The sequence below is a fragment of the Triturus cristatus genome, chromosome 1_2, assembly GCF_964204655.1.
Source record: "Triturus cristatus chromosome 1_2, aTriCri1.1, whole genome shotgun sequence".
NCBI lineage: Eukaryota > Metazoa > Chordata > Amphibia > Caudata > Salamandridae > Triturus > Triturus cristatus.
In genome coordinates this window covers 440,920,405-440,946,477 of record NC_140580.1, presented here as the reverse complement: position 1 = coordinate 440,946,477, position 26,073 = coordinate 440,920,405, and the positions used below count along the sequence as shown (strand labels likewise).

At 43.9% G+C, this 26,073-nt stretch overlaps 1 protein-coding gene across 5 annotated transcripts in view; it reads right to left on the bottom strand.

The window, feature by feature from the left end:
* Positions 1–26,073, bottom strand: part of LOC146867456 (protein FRA10AC1) — a 178,392-nt gene that overhangs the window by 44,788 nt on the left and 107,531 nt on the right. For all 5 annotated transcript variants that reach the window (XM_085606060.1, XM_085606085.1, XM_085606068.1 and 2 more), the window contains exons 10-11: positions 17,495–17,608; positions 10,326–10,368 (exon numbers count right to left, since the gene is read on the bottom strand). In XM_085606060.1, the coding sequence (XP_085462186.1) occupies positions 10,326–10,368; positions 17,495–17,608 (157 nt within the window). The remainder of the gene's footprint in view (positions 1–10,325; positions 10,369–17,494; positions 17,609–26,073) is intronic.

Sequence of the window (26,073 nt, the reverse complement as noted above, 5' to 3'; positions counted from 1 at the left end):
CGCCAAATATCTGTACAAACGCTGCCTATTAACCATCATACTCCCAGGAATGTGACAATTTGGGCTTTTCCTTGTCACATAAATCTGTAACAATTGCTGAGTATCTTTCTTTCTCACGCAAACCACAGACTTTATCTACTCCCATCATTAAATTTACCTCTAAACTTTTGGACTCCATTCTCCTTCCCCTCATGATGCTATGAAATCCTTTCTTCACTCAACAATATGGCATAATAAACACCTGCTTATTCGCAATAAGTCATTTTACTGGCGGTCTTGGAGACAGAAAGGATTAGTATGGATTCATCAATTATTTTCGCAATCAGACTTCTTGCTCTTCGCTTCACTTCGTCAATTATTTAACTTGCCTGCTTCATTTATTCATAAATATAACTCACTTAAAAATGCAGTGATGGATGTATATAACCAACTTTCTATTGCGTCCTCTACTATTACCAACCCTAGCCCCACCTTACCTCTCCACACATTGTTAAAAACCAGACCCAAGGCTTCTATGATATACAGTTATTTACAAGGTAATCACTCCATACGGCAGAAATCTAAAATAGAGGAGGCGTGGGAAAAGGACTTTACGGTATCCTGGCCAGTGTCCTTATGGAACAAAATATAGACCAAGATTCGAAAATCATCTAGAGCAGCCAACATAACTCAAGACGCTATTTTTTGTATATAATAGGCTTTTCCTGACACCTAATGTTTTGGGCAAGCAGTTTGCAACCGTGCCTGATACTTGCTGGACATGTACCTCCCCGAATGCTGATTTGTTTCACATGCTCTTCTCCTGCCCAATTGTGCATACTTTCTGGAAGCAAGTATGGTCTCAAGTCAACTTGTTCTATGGAACCAAATGCCCTTTCTCCTTTACCAATATTTTTTTAGGTAGTTTGGCTTTTTGTTGGGAGAATGTTTCGCTTGATATCAAAATTATTGACTTATTGTTAGAGATTGCCTTTCAACAGATTACTGCAAATTGGAAAGATTTTACACGGATGTCTTACAAGGCATGGTGGTACACTGTCTGCCACAACCATAGATTAGACACTGCTTTTTTATCACCCCTTGCATATGGCAACGAAGCGCTTGGATCTATGGGCACCTGTCACAATATACTTGGACACAAATGCCAGGCGTTGTTCCCATGTGCAACCATCTCAACAGGAAGTCTCGAAACCCCCTTGACTCCCCTACCACTTCCAAATATTTTGCTATTCCAATGGCTTCTGTTAATTTTTTTTTTTTTTAATCTTTTTATTTATGAGTCCACTTATTTATTAATGTATTATTGCAACTTTCATTGTACTGATATGAGTTTTATTTTATGACGTGTGTATTGACACCTTTATGGAAATTAATAAAGCTTTTTCCTGAACTTAAAAAATAAATCTGTAACAAGAGCATTGGCGCCCTGGTATTAATTTTAAAGAATACCTAGATTGCTAACACGCTGCTGATGTGCTGTGTTGAAAAATAAGGCAGACAGAGCTATCACTCGGTGGACTGTAATAATTATGTGCCATGCTGGTGCCGAAAACCAGCAAATACTGGCATAAATTAAGCACTGCCGGTAATCACTTTGCTCAATACTGATCAAAAAATTTATGCCTAAATTTAACAACACTGCCTAAGCGCTCACAGAGAAAATGGCACCTTCTGGCCTACTCAGAGGTAATGATATTTTGAAAAGAAGTGGTGTATATGTCTGAATTGTCAGGTCGGGCTCTGTACCCATCCCACAAATTATGCTTACAAGAATTTGTAGTAGATAAGAAGAAAGGCAAGCGGACTGCTAAAATCGTACACCATGGTCCGGTGCTCCCAAAGAGGAGCAGTGAAATAGCTTAGAATTTGTGCATGGAACACAAAGGGAGTAAGTGGCTACAAGACGCACATAAGCAGGTCTTCGGCACAGAGTGATATTAGGGAGAAGGTGAGATGTGTAGGGGGCATTGGAAGGCGATTTGAAAATATGGTCAGTTAAACTAAATTGGTTGGATTACTCATCCGAAAGATTATCCCCACGATACTGGGATTGTGCTTGTGAGGACATCATGTCTAGGGGTAAAGTGCTTCGAAGATGTTGTCATGAACATACATGAGCACAAATATTAAAGGGTAACTGAATTGGTTCATACCTGCTGCACACTAGTATTGTTTGCAAAGATGTGTTTAGTTTTCATGATGGAAATGTGGGGGTTATATTCCGCACTGCCAGCTGCTGAAGGAAATGCTGTGCACAACTGATGTTTTGCTGTTGTAATATGATTAAATGATAAAGATATGCATAAAAATTCCACAGAAAATTCAATTAGCGCTGGGCATTTCTTTTGCAAATTGCATACATGTTATCGGTCTAACTTCAAGCATCCGCATCCTCAATGCTTACAGAATGCCACCACAAGGACAGTCAAGAAAATTGATTGCAGGCCCACCTTAAGTGGCGCTCTGGTCACTACATTGGTTGGCAGTCTGCCCGAGTATTTTGTTAAGACCTTATGCAGTAAATTATCTGGGATCTTTTTCCTTGCTGCCACATTTAATGCTTAAGATACAACAACATAATTCCTCTTCAAGAAAATAAAGTTAACTTCTGGGTTTCTAAAGTGCATTTCACAGACGTCCCATTGGGTACTGTCAGTGTCATCTTCAGGAATTTTGGGAAACCAGGCAAGAAATATTCTGGAGCCCCCTGTTTGGAACAGCTTCGAATATATTGCCCATGCATACTGTTGGGCTTCCTGTAGCCACTTATGAAGGGCTAGCATGTTTGCCTATGTGCTGCTGGCAGCCACTTAAGTAGAGTGCAGCGCAATGAGCGCAGAATGAAGGTATAGTGACAGTGGAGAGGAATTTTGTATTTATAGTCCGTGACTTGCATCTTGTATGCTCCCAGTGGCACTGAAAAAATATCAAGCAATGTATGAGAATCACCTGACCCAGTGCCTTCAGTTTCAATGTGCAGCCAAGGGGAGTAAAAGCTCTGCCATGCTTGTGAAGACCCACAAAGATATGGTTGTTTGAGGTGTTCACCTCATTTGCATTGGGAGGAGGGGTAGTAAGTAGTACGAGTGCTGGCACTGCACCATTCTATCACTGAAGACCCTCTCTCTGAGGTCTACATTAAGTGTAATGAAATATTGAGTGCTACTATCACTCTTGCGAGGCATCTAGATGCAGATCAAAGGAATTCAGCAGTACTCAGAGAGGCTGAACACAGATGCAAAACACTGTATTCTTACTTAAGAGCATGTAAGTAAACAGAGTAGCACTTACAAAGAAATAAAGACTCAGAGTGGCTACACCCAGGGGTTTCCCGAGCACTAGATATGTTATGTAAAACAGTGTTGCATAGCGGTAACAACTGAAATTTGTAAGAAATTAACCTGAGCTCAACCCCCGTAGCTATGGCGCGGCGAAGACCGGCTTAACTTAGGGCAATGTGAAACTTTTTCATGCAGTACTAAAAACAGTAATAATTTCAAAATGCCAAATAAGAACAATCCTAAACTGAATTAGAAAAAGAGAGTAAAATGAAATAAACACAATGACGCTGAAATGACAAACTTTCAAGAAGGGTAAACTGGAGATAGGATTTTTTTTAAGTTTTAAGTAGAAATAGTGTGAAAAATCACATAGCGCCAGTCACTGGCCACGATAAATCAGGACCTAGGCACAATTTGAGGCTGACCAAAATAGAGCGTGGGTTGGATACACCAACCAGGTCCGTCCTGGTCAAAGATTTTACCTTCTGACACAGTCCTTTAAGTACCAATACACAACAAGAGTACACTTGTAAAGCTCCCCAGGACCTATGGGGAGGTACTTAGAGACTCACTGGCTGTCAGGTAAAGGCCACCATCAGGGTCCAGGTCCACTTGCCACAGTACAGCTAGGTACTTCCAGGAAAGGCCACTTGTAGCTTGGTATAGCCCTGTAGTATGAACAGGAGGTCAGCCTTATGATGCTTGGAGTCCACTTCTTCGTACTGGGTTAAAAAAAGAACAGGCCCAGCCTTTCAGGGCTCCTCTCAAGTCACAGGCAGCAGGTCCAGTCCTCTTCTGTCAATATATCAAACAAGGCTAGGCACCAAAGAGGGGTATAAACTTTAGCGAAGGACCAAAAAACCGTTTAGAGAGAAAACAATTTTTCTTCTACTACTGGTATTCTTATCCAGAAATTATTTAGGTCCAGCCGCCCTCAATTTATCAAACTTCAAACAACAAACAGCCCTTCACTACCCATCACCTTCACAAAGACAAATCAAAAGTATTTGAGCAAAAAAGAAGGTGAAACATGAGTGGGCCCCTCACGTACGCACCACTAGGGAGGCTACCAGCCGGTTCTCGCTAGTATGCCCACGTTTTCTCATCATCGGGTGCCCACTCATGGGAGAAAGAGATTAGAGTCCAGTGAAGAGAAAAGAGGGAACAGGTCGCAAGAGAAAGCTGTATTCCTGTTCCCAGCAGAAAGAGAAAAGACAAAACCCGTGAATTGCAAGGAACGACTGTTCAAAGCAATCTTTAAAATTGAGTTGTAGACTCACGTCACAATCACCCTCTTTATTCAAGACAGTGAGCCCACTCAAAAGTAAAAACACATAATGTTGTTACCCGTTTCAAAGAAGGCCTTTTTTAAAAGAAGGTGAAACATGAGTGGGCCCCTCACGTACGCACCACCAGGGAGGCTACCAGCCGGTTCTCGCTAGTATGCCCACGTTTTCTCATCATCGGGTGCCCACTCATGGGAGAAAGAGATTAGAGTCCAGTGAAGAGAAAAGAGGGAACAGGTCGCAAGAGAAAGCTGTATTCCTGTTCCCAGCAGAAAGAGAAAAGACAAAACCCGTGAATTGCAAGGAACGACTGTTCAAAGCAATCTTTAAAATTGAGTTGTAGACTCACGTCACAATCACCCTCTTTATTCAAGACAGTGAGCCCACTCAAAAGTAAAAACACATAATGTTGTTACCCGTTTCAAAGAAGGCCTTTTTTAAAAGAAGGTGAAACATGAGTGGGCCCCTCACGTACGCACCACCAGGGAGGCTACCAGCCGGTTCTCGCTAGTATGCCCACGTTTTCTCATCATCGGGTGCCCACTCATGGGAGAAAGAGATTAGAGTCCAGTGAAGAGAAAAGAGGGAACAGGTCGCAAGAGAAAGCTGTATTCCTGTTCCCAGCAGAAAGAGAAAAGACAAAACCCGTGAATTGCAAGGAACGACTGTTCAAAGCAATCTTTAAAATTGAGTTGTAGACTCACGTCACAATCACCCTCTTTATTCAAGACAGTGAGCCCACTCAAAAGTAAAAACACATAATGTTGTTACCCGTTTCAAAGAAGGCCAACATGTTTCATTGCCACTTAACTTTGTTCTGGCAAATTCATCAGGGCAAGGGTTTCAAAGGTTTCAATCACCTCACTGGAATTGTAATTTTGGGGTTGCAGAAGGGCTGTTTAGGGAATAAAAACAGAACCGAAACAGAATTGGAGGTTCCTGTTTCATCATCAAATGGCACACACCAACCTATCGTGGTTCTAATCAAAGATTTCTGCACTTAGGGTAGTATATTATATTTACCATGTAGAGGCGGAGGGCATTCGTACCTGCCTCCACTATGCCACAGGGGGTTATATTGAATACTGTCCCCCGAATAAATGGCAACACTATTTGCTCATAAACCGCCTGTGGAAAAAAGAGAAAGATACAGCAGTCATGCTGTACTTAACACAAGCTTGCGTTATATATCTCCACCCATGTTTGTCATGCTGCAATTATACCTCAGTAATTGCTTCTTTCAACCAAATCATTAAAAAATGCGTTTTAACCACTAGGTACTGCTTTAAAGATGGTATATTATAAGCACCACCCAGACATACAAGACCACGTACTCCCAGGCTATGTCTGCTAGTACTACGGTCACCACAACGCCCTTTCCGGAATTCTTCGAAATCAGAATACACTTAGCCTGAGCCCAGGCTTACAAACGCACTTGTCCCAGCAACCATTGGCTACCACAGCTCGCTTTCTCGAGCACAACATTCATGACTTCGTTAAAGGCAAGTAACACTGGACTATAGTTAACCGCTGTGTGCAACCCGCCCGGCAGAGTGTGCCCCGTATCACCCTGTCTCGGGTTGCTATGTCTGCCACTCAACGTATCATAGAATGTTCCTTCTCAGAGTCAATATCAGTGCCCCCACCGAGAGCCCAGGCATATGCACAAATCTGCCCCTCTCACCGCAACCGTAGGCTGACAGAGCCGTGTCTCGTCCCTGCTTCATTATCCACGTGTGGAACGGGAGCTCATATTGAGCCGAGCCGGTGACACGCCCCTCTTTTTTTCAATTGGAGGAAGTCATACGGCTCACTACAAGGTGTATTGGAACCACGGCGGCCATCTTAGAGTGTGTGATTTCATGTTTTGTGTGTATCTAACCACCAGCTGCATTAAGAGCTGCACATTATCACCCAAAGATCTCTTTATTATATGTCTAAATTTCAAAGAAATAACAGGGGGGGGAAGGAAAACAAAAGACAAAATGACAGTACAAACTAACGCCTTTTTGGATGCCTGTATTGTACGTGTGATCGTGAATAGCGCCTATTCTACAGGGACCTGTCAAAATACTGCCAGTATGTGTTTCCACACAGGTAGAGTCAACCCTGATAAAGAAATGACCACGGGATGACCCATTCACATGGCTATCTCACAGTGTATATACCTGCCATGCAAGTTCAGCGACAAGAGAGTAAGACGCCCTGACTTTCCTATACTGTACTTCAACGTGCTTTGTTGACAGACCTATCAAGGGATAATGTATTAATGCCTGATTTTATTCCACTCTATACGCTCATTTAACCCCTTCTGGTCCACTTTTTCTGAAAAAATCCAGCGTGCCTCCTTAGTGGCTAAGACTCGATCAATACAGTCACTGCTAGCCACCACCTTCTCTAGGACCACCCATTTCAAGGATTTTAAGTCATGTCCAGTTTCACAGAAGTGTTGCACTAAGCGTGTGGATAGTTTACCAGCTTTAATCGTGCTCAGGTGTTCCTGGACCCGGATTTTTATTTTCCTTGTCGTGAGACCGACGTACTGAAGTCCACATAGACACGTGAGTCTATAGATAACATTTGTGGTGTTACAATTCGAGAATTTGTTCAAGTACCAAATTCTACCGCTATTCAATGTTACGGATTTAGTTTTGTCAGTCAAATGACAGACCGAGCAACTGCCACATGGATGGTGTCCTACCGGGATCGAAGAAGTCCCTTGTGTCACTTGTAGGCGCGAGTGAACCAACTTATCTTTCAAGTTGGTGGCCCGTTTGAATGCAAATCTGGGTTGGGGCATCTTAAAATCAGCGGTAGACAACAATGGCCTCTTCTGATCTTCTGCAGCTCTAGGAAGAGTTCTCCAGTGGGTGCCTGAAGATGCAAATATATGCCTGGCATTAGCTAGTGGATGGGAAGGACTCCTGGGATTGCCCTAACCAATGGGATAAGAGTTCCTCTGGCCAACTCTGAGCATTTTTATGATGGGAAACGTCTTTGGCAACACTAAACTTGGGCTATGACGGCTCGGTGTGTGTCTGTGGAGTGTACTATGGTAGTCCAAGGGCCTTATTAGGAGTTTGGAGGTCCTACAGTAGGACTGCCACCGCTGGCCCCACAGAAGGACCGACAAGCCCGTGGTGCACCCGCCTGCCGGATTCAGACTTGAATCCAGGGAGGGCAGTGCTGCAGTGGTCTCACGGCGGCGGCTGTATTAGGCTCATAAGAGAGTTTTAACAGCAGGCCACTGCGGTGACAGTGCCAGTAGCACGTTCCTGCATGGTGTGGCATGCACCATGCTGGCATGCCACACTTTGTAAAAATGGGGGTGCAATTCCAGAGTGGAACAACATGTGCACCCCCCATATGGTAGGAACCCCTTACTTGCATGTCTGCCACCCTTTTCAAGGTGGGCTCACCGCCATGAAATAAGCGGTGGATTTGCAAATTGGAATATACTCGGGGATGCCGCATCGGCACCGCAAGCATATTCCTGCCCCTCTCCGCTCCGCCACCGATGCGAGATCCTGGATCCCGACAGGGGTGGTGGTCCTGTGACAGTCCGAACGCCACAGTTGAAATACGGCGCGCTGACCCACAGTGGGGCAGTGGTCGGACCGCTACAGGGAGTACGAAAGCCCCAGGACCGCCGTACTCGGAATAAACCCACAAGTGTCAAACCACATCTAACACTAAAATCCTGTTTGAGGCAGCCCCTTAAATACACAATAAATGCAGAGACAGAACCCTGATAGAACAAAAGCATCTTCCTTCAGCAACCAGACAGTGGATCCACAAGAACTGACCTGGCATCCTGTTCTCTCCCCTTTTAAGTGTGCCCCTAATTTTATATGTGAACACAGCAGACCCGCCAAGCAGTGTTTAACAATGAAGGAGGATTTTTCACTGTAGTGTCAAAAAGGATACCCATAGTCCCCACCAATGTTCAGAAAAATAATCTCTGTCCATCATGGGAAGCCTATTGTTTGATCCTGGGAGACCTTTCACATCCATTCAAGGCTAATCGCTGGCTGCAAGAAGTTAAAGAGCAAATGTAAATTAGCTACCGGGAACTTCAGACAGGTAAAAGCAAACTTTCTAAGATACTTTTCCTTAATATTTATTAAAAATCAGACTTTATAATTGAATTGGATCTTTAATTACTATTCAAATAGTTCTTTAATTGTTTTTCTAGCTGGTCCCTTTCTCAAAATACAGTATCACTGTTTAATATTGTTTCCCAGTGTTTCTCTATGGGCCAGCCAACCTTCCTACAGTGAAAATATCTTTTGGGTGCTAATTACTGTAAGGACATGCTAACATTAAATGGTCAAATGTCATACTTTTATATACTATGTACCCTGCTTTATAGGCTACAAGGGCCACATAGGGGTGACTTATTAATATTTAACAGTGAGATTTTAACTTGTCATTAGGGTTTATTTTGACAAGTCGAACTGCAGTTGTTCCACTGATACAGTCAGGCTACAATGGTGGTCATGAAGCCATGGTTACACTGTCACTGTAGTGGGTAGCACAATAGCTGCTGCAGTTGACTAGTGATATTCTAACTTCCAGGCCCTCAATACATTGTGTGCCATATATGAGAGACTTACAAGTTAACTATACCAGTTATGCCAATTCAACCATGTTAGATGGGGGAGCACAAGCACTGTACTACTGGTTAGCAGGTAAAAAGTGCACAGAGTTCTAAACCCAGAAAATATAGGGTTCAACAAAAGGAAAAAACCCGATTTGTCCCTCGATTCATCCCTCAATCCGGCTGACGCAAGGGCGCGGGTGCAACACGACCCGAGTCACCAGAGGGTTCTTCTGTAACCGTGACCTGGTCTAAGAGCTTCCAGGAAAGGCTGAGCTCCCTCCCATCCTCTGCCTATCTCTTCCTGAATTGCCCTCCCTGCTTTGCCTGCTAAACACCCTTCTGAGAACTAGAAAAAACAACCAAAGCACACCTTCACGCCGAATGTTAATATCAAATATTTGTACATTGCCAGAATCAAATAGGGACTCCTAGTGCTTCTGGCATTCAATCAGCTGACAGCCAACGAAATGGCTGCAAGACATTCGTCCTAGAGCCTGCCCCAACAGTAAAGTCCAGAAGCGGTGCTAAAGGGTTGAGGATGCCTGTTCCCAGTCACTTCTTGCCTCTTCCATACGTCTTGTGCAAATATACGTTCTTTCTTTCACGCTCCCCTGAAAGGAGGCTTCTCTGAGAGGGCTGATTTCATGCAATAAAACGTTTTTTTTGTTTAAAAAACAGAAAAAAACGATTTCCTACATTCATGTTCAATATTAAGCATAGTGTTAAGCAAAAGAGACCATGCTAAATTATACTGTTCAAGCAAAATACAAACCTAGAAAAGAGGTGGACTGCATGTACTGGAACTGAGTGGGGGGACATGGCTCTTGTAAGTTCAACATCGTCAATTCTCTTACACCCCGGCTGGTCCTCCATGCCTGTAAGGCTCTGTTGTGGTGAATGTGGCAACAGAACGGTTGCTCCTAATTTTAGAGATTTCCACCCTCCCAGGAAATTTTAAAATCATCCCCATTGGGTAGGTGCTGACATTGAAATCAGGGTTGTTTTTATTTTTTATCAGCTTTTCCTAATAATATTTTTTCCATCCTTCCTTGTTTATTCGTTATGCTACACTCATTGCACCCATATGAAACATGGTCAGCTGTAAGTACACATCTTTCAATAAAGTGATCATACATATGGTGATATATACCTTACCTGTGATGAAAATTTAGTTTATATGAGCATTCTGAACAAAGTCCTAAAAGAAAAAGAACAAACATTAAAGAGGCAAACATACATATGTTTTTCTGAACATGTATGACAGACATCATAGGAACCTTTCCTTTAAATAGGAATTGTTCAACTTTTCCTCTTAAGGTTATATCCCAAAAAACATTTGACAAACAGGTTTACTGATTATTCATCTAAGAGCCTTTGTAGCCTGTGCTAAAGAATATGTAGCGTTCTCCTTTGCTTTCAATTTCAAACATTGCGTTTAAAACAATTCTATTAAAATCACAAAAAGAACACAGGCTATGCATTTTCTTAATAAGGTGAAAAGTAAAATTGTGCTCACAGTACTGCAATGGTACTTCTAATTCCACTTCGTACCCATGCCCTCTGCCAAAAGGCTGAATCACTTGTGTATACCACAAAGAAAAAGCACAATGAAAGTCTGCCACCCTTGAATGGATGGATTACTTTGGGTCACTCTTCTGCGAGGTCAGAATAGATGCCCCCATTCTTAGAAAGGGATTGCTTTCGAGATTTCAGCCTCACTTACATAATTTCTCAAGAGGGAAACAGCCTTACTTTAAAACATGAAGTTTTCCTCAACCCCCTACACCTCGCTGGCGTCACCATATCCAACTGCTGGGGAACAGAAGGCTGGTAAGGTCAACCCACAATGACCCCCATTAGTGCCAGGCAGGCGATTCAAAGAGACTGGGGGTTCCAGCAATGTGAAGTGGGTACCACAGACACTACCTATGGAGTTGAGCCCTGAGGGCTCAGTTATTTGCAGTAGTACATTTTTTAAAAATCCCACTTCACGGGCTTTTGATTCATACATGAAGTGAATGCCAAAAAAGACACAACACCCTCAGGCTGAGGAGCTGCAAGAGCTTGTGGATGCACAACTATATGAGATGCGAAGGGATCCTTCAGCACCGGTGCCACAATCAAAAGGGAAACTGCAGATTGGGGGTCTCGTTCACATTTAAGGGTAAAAAGAGGCGAAGACATGCCTTATCCCACCCTTTGCAACATTGTGGAACTAACATTACGCCCAGCTGCTAAAATCTTAATGAAAATCCCAAAGAAGATAATGCACATGAGGTAAGGAGGAACCCTAGATCAGGCTGCTTTATGTAATAAAGATAGGAATTATGAAGACTGATTCCTGACTATTCCTGATATCCCTACCACACTCGGTCCTACAATCATTTGGTCCCTTCAGGGGCCTCTGGTTATATTAAGGATTGAGAAGCCTGAAAACGCCTGTAATAAAGGTCAGAGGGCCAGCATGGAACAAGGGTTTGATATCTCTTTTGAGATAAAAACTAATAAAATGTCCTGCCATTTGGGTCAGTGTGAACCAACTGGTCCAACATCTGCTCAACCAATGATATCTCAAATTTAGCCCTTGGAAACCAGACCTATCAGAACTTATGGTAGCCCCCGGTATCAGGATCCTTGTACCAGCTTTGCCGTGTTTATTGCACTTGTATGTCCTGTGAGTCTCCCAACATGTATGGCAGGAGCTGTGGTAACTGGGGCCCATGTATGGTAACTGGTACACTTGCATGGTATCTGCACTAGCAGCACAGATAAAGGATCTGATGGAGGCTGCAATGTGTTTGACAGGATCTCAACCAAAAGAAGGAAATGTTTAGTAGACCAGCACATTGCAATGAAGCCAAAATGGGCACAGTGGACGGGAAAGGTTCTTTGTTAATCATCTGGATTCAACCCGAGCATGGACATTACACCAGCATTCTACCCTTCCTTCAGTGACATGGAAGTCCTGTTAAAAAAAAATGGTTGCGAAGCTAAGGAGCAAAAGAAAAAGGCTTTGTGAACGAATAGCATGGTTTACCTTTCACCATTATGCACAGAAGTGCCACAGTTTCTGAGGCAGATGAATAGCAAAGATTTCTGTCACTATACAAATTATTCTTCATGGACCTATCTGTTTATCATTCACACAGAATGTCTGTATGTGGCATACTCGCATACCAAACTGCAGGTGTAGCTAATGAGAGAATGCTTGTTGTTGCTAGGAAAGTTACAGATTACAGGCCACATGTATCAACCAATATTGCGTTCGCAAACTGTCCGATTCACAGAAGCGGCCTGTCTGCGAATGCAAAAAAGGCTTTTTACATGCGTCAAACTTATTTTGCATTTCGGTAACCTCTTACCGATTCGCAAAATCGGTTAGCTCTTCATTGTCTGGAAGGGGCGTGTTTAGGGCGTCCCTTCCAAATAGCAAATTGCAGCAGTATGTATGAATGTTTTGTGTCTGTGAATGCGGTCGCAAAACAATCACAATTTACCGCCAACTTCAAGTTGGTGGTAATCCATTAGAAAATTGGAAGGGGTCCACAAGGGACTCCCTTCCCCTTTGGGAAAGGCGGCGAAAACGTTTCTTCAAAAACAGAAAAGAAAATGTTTCTTTTTTGTTTTTAAACGCAACCAGTTTGCCTTTAAAAAAATGATTGCTTTATTGAAAAGCAATCACAGACATGGTGGTCAGTTGACCCCAGCAGGCCACCATCCCCGTAATTTTAGCGATTCCTAGGGTGTCACAAATTGCTACCTACCTCATTAATATTAATGAGGTAGGTCGTATTGCGAGCCCCTACGAATCGCTAAATAAAACTTTTAGAGTTCTGTCGCAAGGCACTGTGGTTCAGTCGAAGATCCAGGTCTTGATGTCCTTCCTGAATGCTACCATTAATGTTTTTGTACCTTCCACCAAAGGACTCCCACCATTTTGTGCCCCATTACTTAGTCAAGAGGCTCTTTCCCCATATCAAATTTTAGGCATCGCTGCAATGTAATGGTAGGATAGGAAATTGCTTCTATAGCTGTGCAAAAGTATGTGGGTGTCATACATTACATGTGCCAATCCCTGTGCTTTTGCACTCGCTCTCTAGTTTCCCTTTTTATAAAAGCAGCCAATACGCGTGGGTTTTCTAAACGATGGCTTAAGAGTCAGCAAGAGGGCATTGGACCTGGGAAAGAACTAAGAGTAAAGGAATAACCACAAATGTAACTTAATTCAATTTTGATGTCCAGGTTCTTTCCCACTCTTAACTTGTGGTTCTAGTCCACAGGTATTTGAAAATGAAAAAAAGGAGAAAGGCAGCTCTTGGCAGCTTGAGCCTAGAGAACACACTGCGATGAACTTTCAGGTCAAATCTCGCATCACTCCAAATACTGAGCACAAACAGCGAGCAGGAGGTTCTTGGGTAGCCCACTTAGCTGCCTGACATATGTTTTTTTGACAGGCAGATGTGTGGAGAATGTCACACATACCACCTTATAACTGGTGTAGTGCGGCTTGACATTGATTGTAGGTTGGGCTAGATGTACCATGTATCATTTAGTGATGCATGACATTACCCACAGGCCACTGGCTGCCTTAGCAGTCACTCGGCCGACATCATTGCCTCCAGAGGCCACATGAGTTAGTCTGGTACATGCATGTCTCTGGACAGGTCCAGGAAGAAAGTCAGTTTCTCAGGAGACGTGTTCCAGCTGAGCAATGGTTGTGAGGAGTGTACCACTCTACCTCCATCCAATAAAGATCTCTTCACAGAGAGAGAAGGATGTGCTTCTTCGGAGGTAGAGGAATTAAATTGGAGAATGCGACCGAACAAGGCTAAAGTGAAGGCACTAGGTTGACTGAGCACTAAGGGATCCTTCCTGATCTTTCAGAGGACTGTTGGTGTCAGAGAAGTTGGGGTGATGGTTAAAACATTTTTCCCCTTCAAGTCCAAGAAGCAAAGAGATCACAACTGTTGCTCAGTAGAGTTACAAAATCTTACCCGGGTGGACAACCACAGGCGTTGAAGACAGGTGGACAATTTCCTGCTCATGAGATGTGTGGGTTCATCTTCTCAGGCTGTTCACCCTGATGCGGTTGATCCTTGCAGGCATAGATTAGCAAGAACATGAGCTGTTGGACTGTTCATTCCTCAAAAGCCACTTGCATCAGGCAGTGAAGGCGACAGTGGAAAATAGAACGGAGGGAAGAGACTCCCTAAAAAGACCCAAGAGAGTCATGCTGGGCATCATGCAAGGAATTCTCTAAGCAAAAGTGAAGCAGGTTCCCGCCAACACCGGTTGACAGGAAAAAAGTGAACTAGGGAGGGTGCAAGTAAGTTCAGAGATGGAGGCCCGCTGTGCATGACACAGGCATGCATGTGTGGTACCAGCACACAAAGCACTCTGCTAGCAGGCACAGAAGCAGGTCCTGACCCCTGCCACTAGATGCCAAGGATAACCCTGAGGTGAGAATGGAGAAGAGCCAGGTCAGAAAAGTAAATGTCATAGGAATATCAATCTGATAATACACCTTGAAATACAATACAAAGAGTGTCCCCTCAGTCACACAAAAGGTAAACTCAGATCCAAACCCAGGTAAGGCCTGGTGATGGGGATGATTACAGCTGGGGCATTTTAAAAAATGCTCCTGAATGCTGAAAGATTGTCCATTTTAAGAACGTTAGCCAGAAGCCAATTCCACAATCTGGTGGCATGACAGGCAAAGGACCTGTCAAGGCCCATTTGCATTTCTATTTAGGAATCCAAAAGAGCAGGTGTTAATAGAGCACACTTCTTTAACTGGGTCATTTTATGAGATCTAGCGTTACTAAAAGAGGTTGTGTTACCCTACTCGATGAGTGATAGAGTTATCAGTTTGACATATAAAAGCTGCTGTACCTCTACTACAGAGTCAGTGTTATCTTGGTGGTGAGCACTTATTCTGGACAGAAGGTTCTGAATGAGCAAGAGTCACAAGGACATTACTACTTTACAATAATCAACCAGTGATCATACAACTGCTCGACGAAGGGACTTTACTGCCACTGGGGTTTCACATACAAATTTAAAGACCTGCAAACACAATCACTGTGCTATCTATTGCATAAGCAGGGATTCATTAGTAAAAAAAAAAACATGGTCTAGCCCTGTGTGAGTATTTTACGCGCAAAGAACGGTAAAATGTGAGGTGTCATATCTTAGCACATGACAAACAAAGGCTCAGGCACGGGGCCTTTCCAGCTCATTCTTTAAATGTGACTCTACTCATTAAAATGTTTGGCCTCAGATGTACCTTAGACGCGAGAACTCATTATGAACAAACCCTGCTAGTTTCAACATCGACTGTGTATCTGAGATTCACTATCATAAAGAAAGAGGGGGGGGACTAGGAGCCCATGCTCCAAATGTACGTATCCTAAAAGTAAGGGGGTCACTGTTCCTGAGAAAGCTGAGAAAGAAAGATTTAGGTTATTGATAAGTTTGTACTGGACAGTCAACAAGATTGTTTCTTTTTGCCCTCACACATCCCAATGGATGTCACGCTTCATCATTGGGGGGATGCTCCTCGTCGGGCCGACGCTGCAATGGCCTATGGGTCCCCTGAAGGGTCACTTTTGCAGAGACCTTTTGGCTTTCTCGCCATATGATGCGTGTGAGACAGTGCTGATAGGGTGGTACGTGGGTATAACACTGGCTAGGGGATATTGATTCTATGTTTCTAATGGGTGGATTCCCCTGTTAGATTAAAAAACACAGGTGGGTTGGTGCTGCTTCATGGGTTACAATGTCCCTTAGTAGCTAGATGTGATATTTAAGTGAAAAATTAAACAGGCCAACATGTTTTGCGCCCCTATTGGTCAAAAAGAGATCTTGGCGCTTCTTCAGGAAAAAATGTATGTATGGTTAAGGGAGGGTAAGCGTCCTCCCTGTGTGTCATCATCGGTAGGTTTAATGTGGTGATAATACTGGATCAAAAATAGTAACTCTTGACATACTAAAGTGAAATGTCCTTACGTATTCGTGTTGGGGATCGAGCCCCATGGGTCAGATCAGAAGGGTGCGCACTGTCGCGTACTAGGGCATAATGAGAGAGAGGTAACTGAATACAGGTTCTCTCTAACGTGTCCGGGTAACTAGTCCCATGTCCAGGCAATAGCGTTAACACATGGAAATTAATCACAGTTTTGCCAGGTGCCCTGCTTGTGGTACCTACCCTTCTTTCGACCAATTTTACAAAGGCGTTTGTGCAAATGTTGGACACAATTCAAAGGCATCTTTTGGTACATTGTGGGCTGGTTATTATACACCAGACTCCGGAATTAATTGGTGAGAGGGTCACGCGTCTCAGTAGGAGTAAAAGACACACAGATGATGGATGGAATGCACAGCACATCAAACATTCTCCCATAGTCAATAGATCTGGGTTAAATCCATTGTTCTTTTGCTCACCATGCCACCCCAGTTTAGAGCCAGTCATTTGCAAATCAGTCTTGACCCTGTGCCTCATGGGAAAAGTCCAGACCGAACTGCCAAGCCAGGTCCTCCCTGGACCGGAAACAAGCATCCTGGGACCGGTTTTGGGGCATCACCCCTCATCAGCCAGGCTAGCTTGAATCCAGTGGCACAGTGAGCACGGGACCCACATATGGGCATACACGGCGCACTTAGGGCGAGAAAGCAAAAGACACACGGATGATGGTCGGAATGCAGAGCAAATCAAACATACTAACCAGTCAATAGATCTGGGTTAAATCCATTGTTCTTTTGCTCATCATGCCACCCCAGTTTAGACACAGCCATATGGAAATCAGTCTTGCCCTTGTGCCTCATGGGAACAGTCCAGACCGAACTGTCAAGCCAGAACGTCACTGGACCGGAAACAAGCATCCCGGGCCCGGTTTCGGGGCATCACCCCTCAACAGCCAGGCTAGCTTGAATCCAGTGGCACAGTGAGCCGGGGACCCACGTCTGGGCATACCCGGCGCACTTAGGGCGAGAAAGCAAAAGACACATAGATGATGGAAGGAGTACGCACTACGGGTTATGCACGAACGCATGCACTGAGCCTAAATTATTATTACCTACAAAAGTTAGCTGCCCAGGGAGCACCTATTTAATGCCTTTGTTGAATACTGAGAGGATCCACTGCATTTGACACTGTACAGTACACTCTAAACTGGCTTATTTCATATTTGTTCCTGAGGATTGTTCCCCACTAGCTCCTTGAATCAGGGGTGTCTGTGTGTGGGCGCACGAACAGAGAAAACATACAAGGAAAACATAGCCTTTTCTGGTGTGCCAACAACGATCACTAAGACGAGCTGACTTACGTAATTTAACAAGTGCATTCCGTTTTTCACCATGCTCCAGATATCCGAAATTCACCTCCCAGCTCTTCAGTCCTTCCTTTTCATCACAGTGTTTGTTCCCACAGAAAAACTGACCTGGCGGGAAATCCGAACAAAAGAATAACAATGTTATTAAAGACTAAGACCACCATTGTTTTCTGTAGATAAGTTAAACATTTAACAAACGCAACATTTCAGTGGCCATCATGTCTAAAAAAAAAAATTAAAAGGATATCATCAAAACCTACAAAGAACAATGCATACAAGTTGCATTGGGACTTTAGCTCCATGAAAAGAATTAGATTTTTCAGTCATCGAAATTTAAGTCTAACAAGCAGCAATGAAATTCTTTCATTCAACGTTTTCTGTTGCAGTGCAATTTATCCATCAGTGACAGCACTACTTAAAGTGGACTTGGTTCTAAGTAGGCCTGGGCGGGAAATTCCGTTCCGCTCGCGGAATTCGCGTAATTTGCGTAATTTCGCGTTCCGCGGACAACGCGAAATTGCTCAAAAGTCTGCTTTCCGCAATTTCGCGAAATTTTTTGCTTGTTCGCGTTCTCAAAATGCGTGTTCGCGAGATATTTCTCCTCGAGCACGCAAACAGAGATTGTGAACAGGAAAAAAGCATCGCGAACAAGCAATTCCGCGTGTTCGCGGAATTTCTGCGTGTTCGCGGAGATTTTTTACCGTTTCGCGGAGATTTGCGTAATGCAATTACGCAAATTCCGCCACCCCTAGTTCTAAGCTGTGCCCCTTTCCACTATTCAGGCCCTCTGAGAGTGTCACACAGTCCTTCAGTGTGCATCAGACCTGATCTGTACCATTACAGAACAAGCAAACAGGCAAAGTCTCATAGAAAAGGGGGCGCGAACAGCCAACGATGACATCACATGTAGCATTACACATGGAGGCCTCTCCATCTAAACAATAATGATTGCCTGCCAACATTTCTGTATATAGGACACATGTAGCAGAATATGGCGGCTATTGCTCGACCCATATAATTTGCAAAAGGAAGCTCAACACCAAAGAAACATCAGTTGTACCGTCATCAGCAATTATGGAAGCACATGTATATATTTACTCTAGAGCATGAACGGTAGAATAACACCACAAATGCAAGACAGGTCACCTCGGAAAAAACATGAAATAGTTTGTGCAGAGTTTGCGGTCAGTTATATGTAATTTCTGCCATGTTTTTGTGTTGCAAATCTTCAGAATCTGGCAATTTAGTAGTGGGCTTTCCACTTAAATTCACATTTTGAGCAAGTTTGCTTTAGGCTAGTTTATGCAAATGGTGGCAGACTGGTGGTATTTACCCAGCGGATTTTCCACCAGTTTTGGGGGCCTCTAAATTAGTATTTAGTGGTCTTCTGGGATAAAATGTGACCTAATGGTTGAAAGCAAATCACTCTGAAGATGAGAAATTATGAGATTTTGATATGCTCTATGAGAAACTCAAGTAGAGATCCAGAGTTATTTTGAATTAATGTTAGGGAGTTTTATTTCAATCGAAGAATGAATTGTATTCGAGGCGGAAGACATCCTGAATTTTGATTTGAGCAGTGGCGAGGATCAAAGCTAAACAATTTAGTGAAGAATCCTGGCTTACTCTTGGTTGCTTTGCACCATTTGGCGGGCATTCCTCAGGGAAAGCTGGTGTGGGTACGAATGGCAGTACCAAACTAGGGGGGACGGAACTTGTGGAGTTGTACTCTGTGGAATTCCACGGAGTTACATAACAACTCTGTTAGATTCCGTGGAGTTCCGCCAACGGGCAGAAAATAAGCATGTTGCGCTGTTCGCACTACAATTTAGTGCCAGTAGCGTGAGCGGCCCCGAAAAATCACTGCGAACGTCACCATGTGGTGGGCAAGAACGCGCGGCCAGTCGAGTTGATTTTGCTGCAGCTCGAGAAGAAAATCTACTAGAGAGGCAGCAAAGGAACAACAGAGTTTTACTGGTTGCCTCTGTAGTCATGCTTTCAGCCACTGTTTCTATTGCAAACTGCTGGCTTGGTACCAAATACACGTTTCGGCCCCCATATAAATGCTGCATGCTGTTTGTAGGAAGATAGATGGGGAGGTCTGCCTGTGACCGGCTGAGGTGCTTGGACATATAGTGCTTAGAAAAAAATGCACCTCGGCCCAGAGAATCATGAAAAAATAGGGGGTTTAAGTTATACGTCATTCAGATCTATAGTAGCCTGTAGACAATTAGGAGGGTCGGGTTTTTGTCTCAAAAATGGAAACCAATATGGTGGCAGGGATTTTAACAGTCTATTTGGCATCATCAGGGTAGCGCATGTGTTAGGCGCATGCTGCAAAGATGCTACATATATGTTCCAACCATTGAAAAGTAAAGAGTGGCAGACTGAAGAGTCAGTAGCTGGGCCTAATATGTGCAATATTCAAAGGTGGTCAATATTTCAATTTAAAAGAATCCAAAGCAGAGTAATGAGGAATAACTGATTTAGCTTGAACCTCCGCCCTATTTTCTTCTTCCCGCCACTCCTCCTGCCCCTCCCCCCAAACCATGGCCTTCGCACCCGTGCCTGTACTGCGAACTTCTCTTTTGCAAGCTCGGCTTTTTATTTTATAGATTATACCATGTCACTTTCCCCACAGCTGCAGCACTAGCGAGTGCTACTGGAACAACCTAAGTAAACGTCATTGTTCGCGGCCAAAAACACTTTTCACATTGTGGGCCGTGCCCGGTTCCAGGCTAAAAATCTGAGTGCACTTATGAGACACAATCACTGAAGACGAATTGGCCATTTATATCAATAGGCATTTCCCGGCAGGCGGGGTGTGAGTGGGGTGGAGTCTGGGTCACTGGAGGCCAGTTTTTGAAGGTCGATGACCGATGCTTCTGTCCACAGCTCTCCGGGGTATATGGCAGCCGGCAAAAATAGAAAGCACAGAAAAGACACAGGAAGAGAGAAAAAGAGAGAGAAAAAGAGAGAGGAACAGGGAGAGAAAGAGAGGAACAGAGAGAGAAAGAGAGGAACAGAGAGAGAAAGAGAGAGGAACAGAGAGAGAAAGAGAGGAACGGAGAGAGAAAGAGAGGAACGGAGAGAGAAAGAGAGGAACGGAGAGAGAAAGACAGGAACGGAGAGAGAAAGACAGGAACGGAGAGAGAAAGACAGGAACGGAGAAAGACAGGAATGGAGAGAGAAAGACGGGAATGGAGAGAGAAAGACAGGAATAGATAGAGAAAAAGACAGGAATAGATAGAGAAAAAGGCAGGAACAGGGAGAGAAAGAGAGGAACAGAGAGAGAAAGAGAGGAACAGAGAGAGAAAGAGAGAGGAACAGAGAGAGAAAGACAGGAACGGAGAGAGAAAGACAGGAACGGACAGAGAAAGACAGGAACGGAGAGAGAAAGACAGGAACGGAGAGAGAAAGACAGGAACGGAGAAAGACAGGAATGGAGAGAGAAAGACGGGAATGGAGAGAGAAAGACAGGAATAGATAGAGAAAAAGACAGGAATAGATAGAGAAAAGGGCAGGAACAGAGAGAGAAAGAAAGGAACAGAGAGAGAAAGAAAAAAGGAACAGAGAGAGAAAGAAAGGAAGAGAGAGAGAAAGAAAGGAAGAGAGAGAGAAAGACAGGAATGGATAGAGAGAAAGGCAGGAACAGAGAGAGAAAGGCAGGAACAGTAGTGCCAAGTGTTTGAATTTGGAAGACACTGTTGGAAAACATACTCTTATTGCGAGTGTCCACACACGAGCATGGCACTACGGGGCTGTAAAAGGAGCAGAGAGCGAGGCCTACGGAAATGAATTCCCACATACTTAAAAGACATGCGCGTGATCACTGTAAGGGAGCGCACCACAGAAACATAACATACCTGATACTGAAAATGTCTAAGGAAAAGTAACTCGCCGAAAAAACCCTTCTGGCGTTGGGCCCCGATACTCCGAATGTATTAACTGAGGAAAAACACTCAATAATAACTCACTGCTGTTAAGCAAACACTTAAAGGCCTGTGTAATGCACTGTGCTCGCTGTCCCACCTTACCGGGCTGTAACCCGCCTGAAGCCTGTGTATCCTTTTGTTCCCCTGACGTAGCCCACAGTTTTCTAGCTTTAATCTTGATTTCAAGCAGAGATTTTCTTCTAAATCGAAGGAAAGTGCTAAGTAATGAGTAACGCAGCTCATCTGCACCTACGGAGAGCTATAACTACAAGAAATCTGCCAGGAACGGAACGGCTCCAAATTGGCTGGCTTTGTGTTTGTTTTCTAAATCGCATTTTACCAGCTTGCATCCTACAACTAATTCCGAACTGGCATTCTTGGGCTGTTAGCGCCCCTCAGTGTCCATATTTTTAATGAACATAGAATACATCTACTTTCATTAAAAAACAAACATTTGCAATGCAATCAGTCTCGAATTTGTGAAAGTTATGGCTATTGGCGTTGTAAAAGACAATGTTTTTTTTTACCTTTGTTTTTTTTATTACAGTTGAATGGTCATATTTGCATAGCGCTCTTGCCATTCGTATGACCTCCCCGCGCTGGAGGACCAGAAAATGGTAAATAAATTACGAGGGAGGGAAGGTGGAAAATAAATCACACCAATGGAAAAAGGAATTACAAGAAAGGTGCTTATGGTACACAGGAAGCCTGAAGCTCAGGGGGTGGGGATGCTAGCAGGACACTGGATGCTGAGGTAACGGTTTGGGGCTGGCATGTTGAAGGTTCTTGTGTGTTTCTACACAATAAAGCAGTATGTTATTAAGCTTCACTGAATAGCCATAGAAGCCTTGCAGTCATCGCTACATAAAAGTACAGGGAAACAAAAACATTCAGCAGCCACACACGTTTGGCACTCTTTACTCAAACAGCAACCCTAGTCCCTGCTGTAAACAAGACAATAAACAAAGCAGTCAAGCAGCTTTAAAAGAGCAAGCGCAGGCAGTGAGGGCATTGACCTGCCTTAAGTGTGTGTGCATAATATCTATACGCAATGTTACAAGGGGTGGCACGATCAAGTTGCTTCACATCAAAATAAAGCAAGCTGTGTGAATACCATTTGCTACATAAAATAATACGCACAATGGACATTGATTTCTGATAGCAAGCAGAAGATGAGCACCATTTTATAATAGGACACAAAACGTAATGCTGCCATTTGGAAACATGTAAAGTGCTGTAGCGCGACAAGAACAATACTTGTACCAATTACAACGTCATTGCCCTAGACCCTGAGAGAATGATTATGTAAAGATGCAAGGAATCACACCCGCCCCTCCTAAATAAACAGAGGGAAAAAAATTGCAATGACCGTCAGCTCTCACCTGAAAGCGAATCACAAGACTGCAAATAGGACGGCAAGCAGAATCAAGTGAAATGCGTCGGATCCGCCTTCAAACGTGTATCTCATAAGATTAGCGGCAAGATAAACAAGCATTTGCAATGCAATAGGTCTCGCATTAGGAAAGTTTGAGCTATTGGTATTGTAAATGCCAAATTTTGTATTTATTGTGTTGGTTTTGAAAAAAACTAAATTAATAGCTTTGTCATTTACAATTCCAATAGTTTTAACTTTCGCAAAATCTACTGATGCGTTTTAGAAACGCTTTGATCCTGCAACGTTTGTGTTTTTATTAACATTTAGAAAAGGCACCTACTGACATCGTACGAACTAGGGGGCAGTGTGTAAGAGGGCAGTGTGTGAGGGAGAATTGTATGAGGGCACAGTGTGAGTGAGTAAGGGTGCGGGATGTGTGTGTGTGCAGGGTGTAAGGGTGCAGTGTGTGTGACCTAAAGCACTGTCAGTGGGTAATGTGTGAGCAGTGTATGTGGGGGCAGTGTGTCAAGGGGTCAGTGTGTGAGGAGGGGTCAGTGTGTGTGGTTTGTGTGAGGGGGGCAGTGTGTGTAGTCTGTGTGAGTGGGGGCAGTGTGTGTAGTCTGTGTGAGGGGGCAGTGTGTGTGGTCTGTGTGAGGGGGCAGTGTGTGTGGTCTGTGTGAGGGGGCAGTGTGTGTCGTCTGTCTAAGGGGGGCAGTGTGAGTGGTCTGTGTGGAGGGGTAAGTGTGAGTGGTCTGTGTGGAGGGGTAAGTGTGAGTGGTATGTGTGAGGGGGGCAGTGTTTGTGGTCTGTGTGAGAGGGGGGCAGTGTGAACTTTGTTCACTTGTTAAATTAAGTTAAACAAAAATTCTAATTTAAGCACACAACACCTAGCACCAATAGACATTAACCGACAAAAAAACCCCAAAATCTACTGATGCGTTTTAGAAACGCTTTGATCCTGTAACGTTTGTGTTTTTGTTAAAATTTAGAAAAGGCACCTACTGACATCATACAAACTAGGGGGCAGTGTGTAAGAGGGCAGTGTGTGAGGGGGAATTGTATGAGGGCACAGTGTGAGTGAGTAAGGGTGTGGGATGTGTGTGTGTGCAGGGTGTAAGGGTGCAGTGTGTGTGACCTAAAGCACTGTCAGTGGGTAATGTGTGAGCAGTGTATGTGGGGGCAGTGTGTCAAGGGGTCAGTGTGTGAGGAGGGGTCAGTGTGTGTAGTCTATGTGAGGGGGGCAGTGTGTGTGGCCTGTGTGAGGGGGCAGTGTGTGTGGTCTGTGTGAGGGGGCAGTGTGTGTGGTCTGTGTGGAGGGGTAAGTGTGAGTGGTCTGTGTGGAGGGGTAAGTGTGAGTGGTCTGTGTGGAGGGGTAAGTGTGTGTGGTCTGTGTGAGGGGACATTGTGTGTGGTCTGTGTGAGAGGGGGCAGTGTTGGTTAGTGACTTGTCAGTAAACTGTATTTCTATTTTCTTTAAAGGCTGTATTAGTATTGAAAAAAATACACAATCTGACACTGGCTCACGTAAATAACTGCCTTGGAAGTAAACTGTATACTTATTTATTTGAGGGTGAGGGGTGCAGAGTGTGAGGGGGCTATTGTGTGTAGGGCAATGTGTGAGTTGGCATTTTGTGGGGTCTAATGTGTGTAGGGTAGTGTGTGAGGTGGCAGTTTGGGGGGTCTATTGTGTGTAGGGCAGTGTGTGAGGTGCCATTTTGTGTGGTCTAATGTGTGTTGGGCATTGTGTGAGGCAAAACAGAATAAAAGGATATAAGTGCTGTTTGTAGAGAGAGTGATTTTTTGTTTGTTTTGCATGAGAATGTAAGCAGGAAACTCAGACAAAAGCATACGTGTTTGGATGCGTAAAGCAGAACACAGAGGCTGGAAACTATTGAAGACGAGGGCAGACAGCAAAACACAGAGAGGCGAGACAGGATAAAAGTGCTGTTTGTGGAGAGAGTGATTTTTTTTTCCGCATAAGAATGTAAGAAGGAAAGGAAACAATGAACGTGTTTGGGTGCGTAAAGTTTTTTTAATTTAAAAAAAATGTATTTTCTTCATTTAACACATTTACAAAGCAAACATAAAATAGCAATGACCATGAGCATATATCTTGCATTATTCTCAAGACTCCCATCAGAGAGCAATATATACCATTATTGCGTGCGTAAAGTTAAATAAAATTTAAAAAACATTCAAAGTAAATAAATATATTAGACGCATGCAAAACTCATAGGCACGAGGTCAAGTAGTCAGTCACACAAAGCCCCCCCAAAAAAAATGCGAGAAAGAGAAGGTGGGACGGAACTACACGGAAGGGGAGAGACGGGTGGGCGGAGAGGAGCCTGTGAGAACGCGCGGTGGAGATCAAAGAAAAGGCGTGCGACCATATGGAGAGTGAGGGGGTGTGCAGCCTGGTGAGCTGAATGCGTGTGGCAACAGAGGGAGAGCGCGGCGCGAGCGCATGAAGTGTCTGGTAGAAAATGGAAGCTGTAAAGAATGGGCGTGGTTGTGGCAGTTGTTGACAATGCGCTTGATTGTGTTCACATGAACTTTACGCGATCCGCAGCTAGGTAGTCTTTTCGGACTGCTTACTATAATCTCGCCTAGCCATCCCTGCGGGATAGAATAGGCAAGACCTAAAAACAAAGAGGCAGCACAGAAGTGAATGCCTGCTAGTGCCCCGTGGAGACTGCGGAGTGTGTGCTTGATCGGGAGTGTATGAATGCTTTTGCTGCTGCTTGTAACACCTTTCAAACCACTACATAAAAAGATGTAAACGCAAGATAAATAAAGAACATTCTTTTCAAATTGTGTGCATTACCATCAGTGGGTACAAAAGTAAACCTCTCGGTCCTAGTGACACATAATTCCCACAAGCTTTTTGAAGTTACGAGGCAGCACAGAAGTGGATGCCCGCTTGTGCCCCGGGGAGACTGCTGAGTGCACGTTCGATCGCAGCGTATGAATGCTTTTTTAATGTTATTTGCCAGTGCTTGTGGAGCCTTTTAAACTACAATATAAAAAAATGTAAACGCTAGTTAAATAACACGTTCTTTTAAAATTGTGGGCATTACGGGTACAAAACTAAACCTCTTAGCCCTAGTGACACACATTTCACACATGCTTTTTGAAATTACGAGTCAGCATAGAAGTGGATGCCTGCTTGTGCCCCAGGGGACTGCTGAGTGCGCACCTAATTGGACTGTCTGAATGCTTTTTTAATGCTTTTTGCCTGTGCTTGCAGTTTTCGAAGCCGGTTA